This window comes from Schistocerca americana, chromosome 9, assembly GCF_021461395.2.
Source record: "Schistocerca americana isolate TAMUIC-IGC-003095 chromosome 9, iqSchAmer2.1, whole genome shotgun sequence".
NCBI lineage: Eukaryota > Metazoa > Arthropoda > Insecta > Orthoptera > Acrididae > Schistocerca > Schistocerca americana.
The window spans coordinates 122,973,387-122,987,117 of record NC_060127.1 but is presented as its reverse complement, the minus strand read 5'-3'; the positions used below and the strand labels follow the sequence as shown (position 1 = coordinate 122,987,117).

The window sequence follows — 13,731 nt, the reverse complement described above, 5'->3', positions numbered from 1 at the left end:
GAGGTTAATAACTGGCAACATTGCTATTTCTTCCTGTGATGTTCCTGTAGTTATCAGTCAACATATTTATGTGGACAGGAAATGACTACCTATATCACAAGAAGGTATAGGCGCAAATTTGTGCGAAAATATTTGTGACAGTTTCAGATCATGTTCTTTTTTACGCTTTCATCATAAAATACCATCTTTATGAAACAAAAGAGTTAGTAATGCAGGTTACTGATTATGAAACCATCCCATTTCCCTAGGCCACGACTGAAGAATCTCTGAAATTCCTCAGCAACAGGTACTGAGTCTGCCTATGGGAGACACGTGGCTCATTGTAGAGGGCAATTTAGAGTAGTTTGTCGAAATGTTAATTACATTCTGCTGCACATTTTTGCAGTCAAATGCTGCTTTTCGACTCTGATACGTGCGGCATCATATGATGAGTAAACCTACAATGTAAGAAGTATTTGCTTTAGAATTAAGTATACAAGTATTCATTTTATTTCATAGTGATTTAATGGCACCAAAATTATAAGAATAAAACATTGCCGCCCCCAATCAAGTACCCCATCTAGTAAGGATGGGCTGATGGGGTAACAGTAACTCAGGCAGAAAATGGTTCAAAAGGCTCTGAGCACTATCAGACTTAACTTCTGAGGTCATCAATCCCCTAGAACTTAGAACTACTTAAACCTAACTAACCTAAGGACATCACACACATCCATGCCCGAGGCAGGATTCGAACCTGCGACTGTAGCGGTCGCGTGGTTCCAGACTGTAGTGCCTAAAACCGCTCGGTCACACCGGCCGGCTACTCAGGCAGACTCTCTTTGTAAGGAGCTACACGAGCAGTGGCTTTAAAAATCTCTGTATAAAACAGAATATTATTTTAAAGTGACTGATTTATTTTGAGAGATTTAGAACCATTAAAACTGAAATATTTGTAAATTTTACACATACTTCTTTAATTAAGCTATGGGGTGCGTGAACCACGGCTCTTAGTCCCGGCCAACTGCAGGGAGCGTGTGTGACTTTGAGATGTCCAATTTCGTGACAGGGAGTGGGTGTGACCTTGAGTTGTCCAATTTCGTGACAGGGAGTGGGTGTGACCTTGAGGTGTCCAACTTCGTGACAGGGAGTGGGTGTGACCTTGAGGTGTCCAATTTCCTGACAGGGAGTGGGTGTGACCTAGAGGCAACCAATTTCTTGACAGCCACTCTGGCAGGGTTTGTTCAAATTCAACAAGACAACTCTGCTACTGTGTCACTGTATGTCAGCCATGGTACCTCACTTAGAAGGTTATATTTACACTGTCATGAAATGAAAGGCTTGCTGGCTGTGGTTGTGGATAAATAGAGCTGTTTATCACACACGTTCTGCAGAGGGTTGCTTCCTCTTGTGATAATCTTAACTTTCTATTTGTATTATCCTCCCCCCCCCCCCCCTCCTTACCCTTCTTCAAGCCCGATTCATGAAGCGCATATCAGGATCATAAAAACTAAAAAACTGAAGTGTCTGCACAAAACCATTAAAATATGCATCTGAACTGAAAATATGTGTATTATACACACAGTTAAGCGCAAAGTGCTTTATATGTACATTATGCAGGTATTTGTCCCCAAATGGTCAAAATATGGAAATATGCATGGAAAAAGTCTACATATTTGGAGCCAGAATAGTAATTAAATAGGTAAGTATTAAGTTTCCCCGATGTTAATCAATCTGTATATTGAGCAAGTAGTAAAGGAAACAAAAGAAAAATTCGGAGTAGGAATTAAAATCCATGCCATTGTAATTTTGTCAGAGACAGAAAAGGACCTGGAAGAGCAGCTGAACGGAATGGACAGTGTCTTGAAAGGAGGATATAAGATGAACATCAACAAAAGCAACAAAACAAGGATGATGGAATGTAGTCGAATTAAATCGGGTGTTGCTGATGGTATAAGGTTAGCAAATGAGTTTTGCTGTTTGGGGAGCAAAATAACCGATGATGGTCGAAGTAGAGAGGATATAAAATGTAGACTGGCAATAGCACAATGGCAAGGAAAGCGTTTCTGAAGAAGAGAAATTTGTTAACATCGAGTATAGATTTGAGTGTCAGTAAGTCGTTTATGAAAGTATTTGTATGGAGTGTGGCCATGTATGGAAGTGAAACGTGGACGATAAATAGTTTGGACAAGAAGAGAATAGAAGTTTTCGAAATGTGGTGCTACAGAAGAATGCTGAAGATTAGATGGGTAGATCACACAACTAATGAGGAGGTATTAAATAGAATTAGGGAGGTGAGAAATTTGTGACACACCTGGACTAGAAGAAGGGATCGGTTGGTAGGACATGTTCTGAGGCATAAAGGGATCACCAATTTAGTATTGAAGGGCAGCGTGTAGGGTAAAAATTGTAGAGGGAGACCAAGAGATGAATACCCTAAGCAGATTCAGAAGGATGTAGGTTGCAGTAGGTACTGGGAGATGAAGAAGCTTGCACAGGATACAGTAGAATGGAGAGCTGCATCAAATCAGTCTGTGGACTGAAGATCACAACAACAACTAAGTTTCAGCTACGTCCAATGATCCTATTTGTATAGAATTCACAACATGTATAATCTGCCCTATGCTTATTAAGGGGATATTAGCGATCGCAGCATACATAAACAGACAGCGACAGCTTGCCGAAAAACAGCCTCCGCGCATTAAGTTCGCCAAAAACGGAATTTACACGAGAATTGGCGAGAAAGAAGACTGACGTCAGGTACAACCGACATAATCCTTAGTTGTGACTTTAGCTAACACCAACATAAACTTTGAATAAAAAGAGATCTGCTTCACTCATATGCTTCGTTACAAGTCTCCTTGCGGCAAAGACGTAAGTATCACAAAAACTACAACCTCCTTTTTAACGTACAGCGTCTTTTTAGTGTTCCTAATAACTTTCATACTTCATCAGCAAACCGAGGGTGCTTCAACTGTGCTATTAACAGATATCACGTGTCCGCTTTCACAGTTCAAACATCTGCTTACGTCCTCTAGGGCCGCTAAGATCAGTTTAGGGAACATGCAGTTTTTTTTGACACAGTCTCCAGTTTTGATTTCCTCCTTACCCTGTTCAATTATAATGGAAGTCGTCGTATGGACCTAAATATTTAGTCAGTATACTTGCACGGGCGCAGTGCTCTCAAGTGTTGTCATTAAAGATATTGTTGAACTAAGTGAAGGGCTTTCATACTCATTGCTCTGTTCAATAATTACGTTCATGACGTACAGCCAAGCAGTAGTAGCCGAACGCGACAGACGCAGCAACAGTTAAGTAAACCGCTTTTGTGACATTTACGAGTTCCTAACCAGGAGCGAATTTTATTATATCATCTGTGTGCTTTAATAGTTTAGTTTCTTGAGTTTCTGTGCGTCAATTTAAAATATAATAGCCACAGTTTTCGCGTTTTCGTTTGCGTTAGAAAGTAAACCGATTTTGTGATATATTACAAGTTCCTTGTCAGGGGGAAATTATTTAGTTTCACCTGAGTGCTTCGGTAGTTAGGTTCTTGATATCTGCGTCTTACGAGACACAGTTCGTGCGTTTTCGTCAGGGTCTGCAGTAGATTTCCGTAGCTCGAGTCGATAGTCCGTTTATCTGCATAGTTTAGTTTTCCACGGTCTTTGATATGGCCAGGTACTGCGCTTCGCTCTCAGCTTCAGGCTGTGATAGCTTCGGCTGCAGTGGATGGGCACCACTGTTGTGGAACGGCCGTGTGGATCCAACGGACGTCCAGCGCGTCAGAGTCCTCCGATCGGTCCTCACCGGTGGCCAACCCAGTTACTGCTCGCACTGAGCCTGACCCCTCACCAGCGGTCGAGTGGGAGGTCGCTCCAGGGCGAAGCAGGCGGCGAAAGACTTCCCAGGCGGCCGCACGTAAGGCCTCTCCGGTTTGTCTGGCAAACAGGTTCCACCTACTGTCTGTGGCTGACACTGTCGCTGAGCCGGATGCCTTTGCCTGTCCTGTTTCAGAGGAAACCACTTAGCCTGCAAGATCCGGGCAATCGCAGAGGGTGGGACTATTGGTAGTTGGGAGCTCCAACGTTAGACGCGTTATGGGGCCCCTTATGGACTTGGCTGACAAGGAGGGAAAGAAAACCAATATGCACTCCGTGTGCATACCGGGTGGAGTTATTCCAGATGTGCAAAGGGTCCTCTCGGATGCCATGAAGAGCACAGGGTGCAGACAACTGCAGGTGGTCGCTCACGTCGGTTCCAATGATGTGTGTCGCTTTGGATTAAGAGATTCTCTCTGATTTCGAGCGGCTAACAGAAGTGGTAAAGGCTGCCGGTCTTGCTTGCAAGATGAAAGCAGAGCCGACCGTTTGCAGCATAGTCGACAGGACCGATTGCGGACCTCTGGTACAGAGCCGAGTGGAGGGTCTGAATCAGAGGCTCAGACGGTTCTGCGACCGTGTAGGCTGCAGATTCCTCGACTTGCGCCAAAGGGTGGTTGGTTTCGGGTTCTGCTGAATAGGTCAGGTGTCCACTACACGCAGGAGGCGGCTACACGGGTAGCAGGGGCTGTGTGGCGTGGATTGGGCGGTTTTCTAGGTTAGAAGGTCCCGGGAAAACACAAGAAGGGCTTCAGTCACAAAGGGCGCAGGCTGAACACAGGGAAAACGTAGATACAGGAACCATTGGTATAACAGTTGTAAATTGTCGTAGCTGTGTTGGGAAAGTACCAGAGCTCCAAGCGCTAATAGAAAGCATGGATGCTCAAATCGTTATAGGCACTGAAAGCTGGCTAAAGCCAGATATAAGTTCAGCCGAAATTTTTTCGAAGAGCCTAACGGTGTTCCGAAAAGATAAGCCAAACATGGTTGGCGATAGCGTGTTTGTTGCTGTTAGAAGTAGTTTAACTTGTCGCGAAATTGAAGTAGATACTCCTGTGAGTCAGTATGGGCAGAGGTCATTGTTGACAACCGGAATAAAATAATTGAATCCTTTTACCGATCTCCCAGTTCAGATGATTCAGTTGCTGAAAGGTACAAAGAAAATTTGTGTCTGATTTCAAACACGTACGTGACTCATACGATAATAGTTGGTGATGACTTTAATTTACCCTCGATATGTTGGCGAAAATACATGTTTAATTCCGGAGGTACGCGTAAAATATCATCCGAAATTGTGTTAAGCGCATTCTCTGAAAATTATTTCGAGCAGTTACTTCATGAGCCCACGCGAATAGTAAACGGTTGTGAAAACACACTTGATCCCTTAGCAACAAATAATCCTGAGTTAATAACCAGCATCAAAACCGATATAGGGGTTAGTGAACACAGGGTTGTCGTGGCGAGATTGAACACTGTTATCCCCAAATCCTCGAAAAATAAGCGAAAAATATACCTATTCAAAAAAGCAGATAAAAATTCACTTGACGCCATCCTGAGAGACAATCTCCACTCATCCCAAATTAATGATATAAGTGTAGGCCAGATGTGGCTTAAATTCAAAGAAATAGTATCGGCAGCAATTGAGAAGTTTATACCAAATAAACTAACAAACGACGCAGCTGATCCTCCTTGGTACACAAAACAGGTTAGAACACTGTTACAGAAACAACGAAACAAACATGCCAAATTTAAACAGACGCAAAATCCCTAAGATTGGCGATTCTTTACAGAAGCTCGAAACTTGGCGCGGAGTTCAATGCGAGACGCCTATACCAGTTTCCACAGCGAAACTTTGTCTCGAAACCTGGCAGAAAATCCAAAGAGATTCTGGTCGTATGTGAAGAAACAATCAATGCCTTCTCTGCGCGATAACAATGGAGATACTATGGAAGACAGTGCTGCCAAAGCAGATTTACTAAACACAGCCTTCCGAAATGCCTTCACAAAAGAAGACGAAGTAAATATTCAAGGATTCGAATCGAGAACAGCAGCCAACATGAGTAACGTAGAAGAAAATACCCTCGGAGTTGTGAAGCAACTCAAATCACTTAATAAAAGCACGTTTTCTAGTGCAGACTGTATACCAATTAGGTTCCTTTCAGAGTATGCTGATCCATTAGCTCCATACTTAACAATCATAAACAACCGTTCGCTCGACGAAAGATCCGTACCCAAAGACTGGAAAGTTGCAAAGGTCACACCAATATTCAAGAAAGGTAGTAGGAGTAATCCACTAAATTACGGGCCCATATCGTTAACGTCGATATGTAGCAGGAGTTTAGAACATACATTGTGTTCGAACATTATGAATTACCTCGAAGGAAACGGTCTATTGACACACAGTCAACATCGGTTTAGAAAACATCGTTCCTGTGAAACACAACTAGCTCTTTATCCACATGAAATGCTGAGTATTATTGACAACGGATATCAGATAGATTCGGTATTCCTGGATTTCCGGAGGGCTTTTGACACTGTACCACACAAGCGGTTCGTAGTAAAATTACGTGCTTATGGAATATTGTCTCAGTTACGTGACTGGATTTGCGATTTCCTGTGAGAGAGGTCACAGTTCGTAGTAATTGACGGAAAGTCATCGAATAAAACAGAAGTGATTTCAGGTGTTCCCCAAGGTAGTGTTATAGGCCCTTTGCTGTTCATTATCTATGTAAACGATTTGGGAGACAATCTGAGCAGCCGTCTTCGGTTGTTTGCAGATGACGCTGTCGTTTAATGACTAATAAAATCATCAGAAGATCAAAACAAACTGCAATACGATTTATAAAAGAATATCTGAATGGTCGAAAAGTGGCAGTTGACCCTAAATAACGAAAAGTGTGAGGTCATCCACATGAGTACTAAAAGGAACTCGTTAAACTTCGGTTACACAATAAATCAGTCTAATCTAAAAGCCGTAAATTCAACTAAATACCTATGTTTGACATCGAAAAGGTTCAAAGAAAGGCAGCACGTTTTGTATTATATCGAAATATGGGAGAGAGTGTCACAGGAATGACACGGGATTTGGGCTGGAAATCGTTAAAAGAAAGGCGTTTTTCGTTGCGACGGAATCTTCTCACGAAATTCCAATCACCAACTTTCTCCTCCGAATGCGAAAATATTTTGTTGACACCGACCTACATAGGGCGGAACGATCACCACGATAAAATAAGGGAAATCAGAGCTCGTACGGAAAGATATAGGTGTTCATTCTTTGCGCGCTATACGAGATTGGAATAATAGAGAATTGTGAAGGGGGTACGATGAACCCTCTGGCAGGCACTTAAATGTGATTTGCAGAGTATCCATGTTAGGTGTGCAAATGACGTTCTGTGTTATATCAGCTTCTCAAAACAGCTTTTTAATTTGTTCTGTTCTGTGTGACGTGATAATTTCAATGGATATCGTGTACATTACGAACATGAGGTCGACATGTGTCTTACTTGTTCAGTTTCTTGTAAAAGAGAATAATCACAACGTTGTTCCAGTTTTGGGGTCGTTTAGCGTAAATACGACTCCTCCGACAAAAATTTCGAAGTTTCTGAGGGGATATTTTCTGAGTACCTCGGATTAAGGGACCTGTGGCTCGTCACATAGCAGGACAATGCGAAAGAGAGTAATACGATATCCCTCAGACAGACCCTATGGTACTGTGCTGTGGGTGCCGTCGCTGTGGGAAAATTTCACCACAGTTCGTTGTGTCGCTCTTTCAGTGCACTCAATGAATTCGTACACGTGGTAGAACCTACGTGTCAGTTAAGTCTCCATCAATAAACCTTTCCATTACCGTTAATGCACATTTTACACTGCTGGAAAATAAACCTAAGCAAAAACAAGAAGTGCTGAATGCATGGTTGAGGACATGGAGAAAAGTGGGCGTTACTGTTGTCAAGAAGTTCCATGCGTAAATGGAACAATATTCTTTCCAAACAAGGCGCACAGCACACCCCGTCGACATTTGCACTGTTATCATGTTGTTTTAATGGTCTTGCCAATGCTTTGCAATTGCTAAATATGTATGGGAATTGGATGTATGTACCAGTCTCCTTCTCCATTTTCTCTCTGTACATCTCTTCGTTCTCCTCACGTGGATCATCTCCTTCTCCCTCCTCTCTCTCTCTAATCTTCTCTTCCTCTCTCCCTGTGCATCACTTCCTCTATGTATATCCCCTCCCTCCTCTCTAATCTTGAGCCTGGTTTTTTGCTATTTGCAAATTCAGATTACATAGTGAACTTTCCCACTTCCTCTGAAAACTGACTGGGAGGACGAAAAGAGGACAGCACATTGTTGTTTAGACAGTTTCTGTTTGAAAATATACGAAATGAGAAAGAATATATATACGAGGGTGAGTAAAATGAAAACATTAAATTTGTAATAACAAATCGAAATTTCGCACCGTTATCCTGTAAGTTGGTAAACTTGCTACAAACAGCGTGCAGAATGGCCTGTAGGTGGCATCATAGTGCAGATGCACACCTACCGCCGCAGTATCAGTATAAAGATGGCCGCCCCACTTGCGACTTGCACCAGGGAAGAACAGCGTTCTGTTATTCGGTTTTTGCGTAGTGAAGGTGTGAAACCTATTGAAATTCATCGACGAATGAAGGTTCAGTACGATGATGCAGGTTTGTCACAGCAGCAAGTCTACGAATGGAGTAGGATTGTGCAAGATGTGCTCCAGTTTCACAAAGTGTCTGCAGGATGGATGTCACGGCAACTGACTCCAGAAATGAGAGAACGACGTGTTGATGCTTGTGAAGAACATTTTCGGCGTCTTGAACGAGAAGGTGATGGCTTCCTTGCAAGAATCGTTACTGGGGACGAAACCTGGGTTCACTTACACCAACCGGAAACGAAGGGAGCGAGCAAGGAATGGCGCCATTCCTCATCACCAAAACCAAAGAAGTTTCTAACAGAACCATCAGCAGGGAAGGTTATGCTGACTCTCTTTTGGGACGAAAAAGGCGTCATTTTTTAGCATTACGTGCCTAGAGGGACCACTGTCATCAGTGCATCATACAAAGATCTCCTAAAAAATCATCTGCGGCCTGCAATTAGATCAAAGCGACGTGGATTGCTGTCAGCAGGTGTCCTTTTACAACATGACAATGCAAGGCCCCACACTGCCCGTACAACAGTTGCAATAATCACAGACCTGCATTTTGAGTGTCTTTCTCATCCACCATACTCACCAGACCATGCCCCAAGTGATTTCCATATGTTTGGACCACTCAAAGACGCAATGGGAGGAAAGAAGTTCCGTTCGGATGAAGATGTACGCCACGTGGTGCCCGAATGGTTGCGTGGACTACCAAAAGAATTTTTTTCTAAAGGAGTTTATGCACTTTGTAAGCGCTGGGGGACTTGCATTGGGCGTGGGGGAGATTGTGTTGAAAAGTGATACAGCTCTGTACCACTTCTGCACAATAAATAATATTTAAAAAAATATTTAAGGTTTTCATTTGACTCACCCTCGTATATTGCGTGTGTGCACATGCATGCTTGGGAGAGAGTGTGAGAAAATATGATTGCTATGGGGTTATAGTTCTTAATAAAAGAAAAAAATCATGATGCAATTAATACAGCTTGCCATTTCTGTTTCCATATTCCTCTTTTTATTTTCCAGAATGCCTACGCTACAGGACATAGTAACTGCAATGGCATCTGGTCATGAAGGGTGAGTATTCTGTTTATTCTTTATGGAATTTGCAAAAGGTTTGTTGTACCTACAGCAGCTGATTGATATTGCCAGGCAGTCTTGATACACCAACACGAGGGAATTACCTACAAGGTAAGAGGATGCTAGTTTCACTAATTGTATACTTACCCCTGTGAACAACGCTGGCACGGCGCTGTTGTGCTGTGACACTTGGCTCAGAGAGAGCCAATTCAAATACTGGTAGCGGAAAAAATCTCCATAGTAAACATTTGGCCAATAAGATGAGGTGGCAGTATACAGTTTCTAATCACCAGACAAGTCTATAAAATGACAATGAGATCGTTTGTGAATCGCATATTATTAATTAACCATTTACTTTTCAACAATTTTAAATTTACCTTTATTCATGTTTTAATTATTACATTTTATCACTTTAATAAGTTACGCACTTGGCAAGTCTGCTGTAGACTTTACCTGTTGCACTATTTACTTATTGCATTCTGTACAATTTTATAGACTTTGTAGACTTACAGAAGCGACAGCTAACGAGCTTATGGGACAAACATATGTTGTGCTTCTGTACTGCAGTGTGTTACGAACAGCAGCGCTATTGGTAGCATGACTCCGCCGGAACTGTGGCTTGGTTTACACCGTATTTTAAATGTGTGACCAGCTAAGCCGATTTTGTGAACATTTTACGGCTTTTTTATAGTAGTAGGCCTATATGTGAGAAAATAGGTATGTCTCGTCATATTTTAAGCGCATGTTTTCACATGTATGAAAATAATAATTTTTCATTATGGAAAATTTTATTGTTTTAAGATGTAATCTGTTAGTTGTACTTCATTTCCAATGTTTTGTTGAAGGTATGAAAGTGATCATTTCTGGGCAAAAGTCTTGTGATCATTGACGAAAATAAATGAAAAAGAAATTTATTCTACATTTCCTGGATCACTGTTTTAATTCGCGACTGCGACGCAGCTCCGGAAGTTATTCATAGTATCTTCTTGACTCAGTTGCCCTCAAACATCACTTTCAATAATTAACAATCCCAAAACGTTGAAACTTGTCTTCTAAGAAGAGGATTCAAAGCCATTTTATGTTCAGTTTCAAATTTGAAACTGCCATTTTGCAATTGTTCTTTGTGATCATAAGTGATGTTCTTAGAGTGTGTCCAGGATTAGGAAAACAATGTTTGATGTCTTATTGGTGCTGATTGGGATGAAGTGAGGTGCGTTAAAAATTGTCTTTTCGTGGAATCGAACTGATATGAAACAGCCAAAATTCCGTTAACCATTCTTTTAAAACTGTTGCGGTCTTGCCAACTCAAGCGCCACGCGTTACTATGGATCCTACTGCGAGTTTGATGTGATAGAGATCGAAGTCTGAGAGATGAATGTTGCCTTAACTCATCGCAGCTGTCCATCAGGTGATTCAGCCAAACAAGCCATTTACGTCTCCGTCTTGCACGACTGTAAGGGAGATGACACAACAGAATATTTAATTTTAAATTTTGATGGCGCTGGCCATTAGGTTGCAGACTAGATAGCAGCCGTGATTTAAGAGGCCATCCAGTTACCTCCAGTGAAGGGAGAGGTGGAGCAAGTGAGTGGTTCGTACATCATTTGCTGCTGAAATGAAAAACTTGTTTCTAATTTTCTAATGGTATCGGAAAACTTGTGCAATGATCGACCGATTGCACTGACAAGCAGGGTTCCTATCTAGGAAAATGGTACCATTGTAAATTTTAAACTGTTATGATAAATCTGGAAACTATACTGTTTCATGTTCCTTTGTGCTACGAGGGTAATCCCAAAAGTAAAGACTCCTATTTTTTTATACGTACATAGACCTGTTTGTTACTACAATGTTTTGCATCAGTTTACAGCTTGAACATTTAGTTATTCGACATAATCACCATTTCTGTCGATGCATTTTTGTAGATGCTGTGGCAGTTCTTGTATGCCCATGTCATACCAGCTCGCCGCCATGCTGTTCAGAAAGTTATGAACCTCTTCTTTCACCTCGTCGTCGGAGCTGCATCGCTTTCCGGCCAAATGTTCATTTAACCTTGGGAACAGGTGATATTCACTGGCGCCAAGTCAGGACTACAGGGTGGGTGATTATGTTCCACTGAAACTGTTGCAGGAGAGCAACGGTTTGGCGAGCGATGTGTGGGCGAGTGTTGTCATGGAGAATGTGTACGCCCTTGCCCAACATTCCTCTTCTCTGGTTTTGAATTGCCCGTTTGAGTTTTTTCAGAGTCTCACAGTACCTGTCAGCGTTAACTGTGGTCCCAGTGATTGAGCTCCGACGACGAGGTGAAAGAAAAGGTTCATAACTTTCTGAACAGCATGGCGGCGAGCAGGTATGACATGGGCAAACAAAAACTGCTACAGTGTTGAAAGGGTCCTGTAGCCACCTTTCGTTAGTCCGGTAGCCCATTTTCACTGGTATTTCTCTTTCCTTCCTTGTTTCTCTTTTCTCATAATTATCATAGTGGTGTGATAGAATGAATGTGGTTGTGTGTCACGTTGCTAGACGGTGGCGTAGTCTGCTGCAGAAAGTCTGCGATAGTCGTACAGATTCAGCAGCAGTTGTACAGAATAGCCAACTCTCGTAGTGGTCAAGTAGGCAAACAGGTTTTCGCTACTTGTGAGAAATCCACCTGCGTTAGGTTGGTGGAGGAAGTGGCATCTTTGGGTTTTCCGGGCCACGCGAAGCGTGGAAGAGGCTGGAGAAGAAGCGGAAGGCAGTCTGCCGCCGGTACGGGAAGCGTCCACAGCTGTGCTCCAGTCGAAGAAGGGTGTTAGACTGACCGCGTGGCGCGTTGTTACTTGGAGAGAGGAGAGATGTTAGCTTTTGGTCTCGCTTTTCAACTCTGAAAGATTGCTTTGCCTTGTCGCAGCAAGGAATGTAAAACTTTGGCAGATTTTTCTTTTAGTAAATTTCTATAGCAGACGTGGATCCACCGGAAGAGCGCCACACAAAGGTGTCGAGAAGAAGTGAGCACTTGCTTCTGTATGAATGTCTGTTTGCCTTCAGCTGTGCCTGTATAAGCTTTCATTTTTATAAATATTAATAGCTTTGCCTTATCGTAAATTTTCCTTGCTTTATGTATCTTTCGTCCGTGGGGAGCCGACCACGTGGTTCAACATTAAAGTTTTGTTGGGCTACCGTCATCACTAACTGTCCGGTATCATGTTTGTTTTAAAGAACGTTAACTGTTCATGATTGTATGATGTGATATTGTTGCAGCTTGGCCACGATACCTAGAAATTGCGTCTCCACAAACCACGTGGGCACGCGGGTGTACTGCGAAACGTGTACCGTTTCACGAGTTATTGCGATCAGTTATCACGCAACAGCAGTTATATGAATGATTCACACCAATGATTGTAGTTGTAGATTATAGCGGTGAACGTATCGACGCTTTTCTTTAATGTTTTAGGAATTAATGTTATCAGGAATTGTGTACATGCCTCACATCCTTATCTTTGGAATAAATGATTTTATCTACAATTTTCTCTTGTGTTCCGAGATTACTTTTTTGCACCTAAGCCACTCACTGGTAGCAGTTACTTCTGTAAAATATCTGGGAGTATGCGTGCGGAACGATTTGAAGTGGAATGATCATATAAAATTAATTGTTGGTAAGGCGGGTACCAGGTTGAGATTCATTGGGAGAGTGCTTAGAAAATGTAGTCCATCAACAAAGGAGGTGGCTTACAAAACACTCGTTCGACCTATGCTTGAGTATTGCTCATCAGTGTGGGATCCGTACCAGATCGGTCTGACGGAGGAGATAGAGAAGATCCAAAGAAGAGCGGCGCGTTTCGTCACAGGGTTATTTGGTAACCGTGATAGCGTTACGGAGATGTTTAATAAACTCAAGTGGCAGACTCTGCAAGAGAGGCGCTCTGCATCGCGGTGTAGTTTGCTCGCCAGGTTTCGAGAGGGTGCGTTTCTGGATGAGGTATCGAATATATTGCTTCCCCCTACTTATACCTCCCGAGGAGATCACGAATGTAAAATTAGAGAGATTAGAGCGCGCACGGAGGCTTTCAGACAGTCGTTCTTCCCGCGAACCATACGCGACTGGAACAGGAAAGGGAGGTAATGACAGTGGCACGTAAAGTGCCCTCCGCCACACACCG

The 13,731-nt window shown here is 42.6% G+C and overlaps 1 protein-coding gene across 1 annotated transcript in view; it reads left to right on the top strand.

The window, feature by feature from the left end:
- The window catches only part of LOC124550977, a 70,396-nt gene that overhangs the window by 14,601 nt on the left and 42,064 nt on the right, over window positions 1-13,731 (top strand). The window contains exon 2 of the mRNA XM_047125797.1: window positions 9,542-9,592. Within this exon, the coding sequence (XP_046981753.1) occupies window positions 9,543-9,592 (50 nt within the window). The 5' untranslated portion in view covers window position 9,542. The remainder of the gene's footprint in view (window positions 1-9,541; window positions 9,593-13,731) is intronic.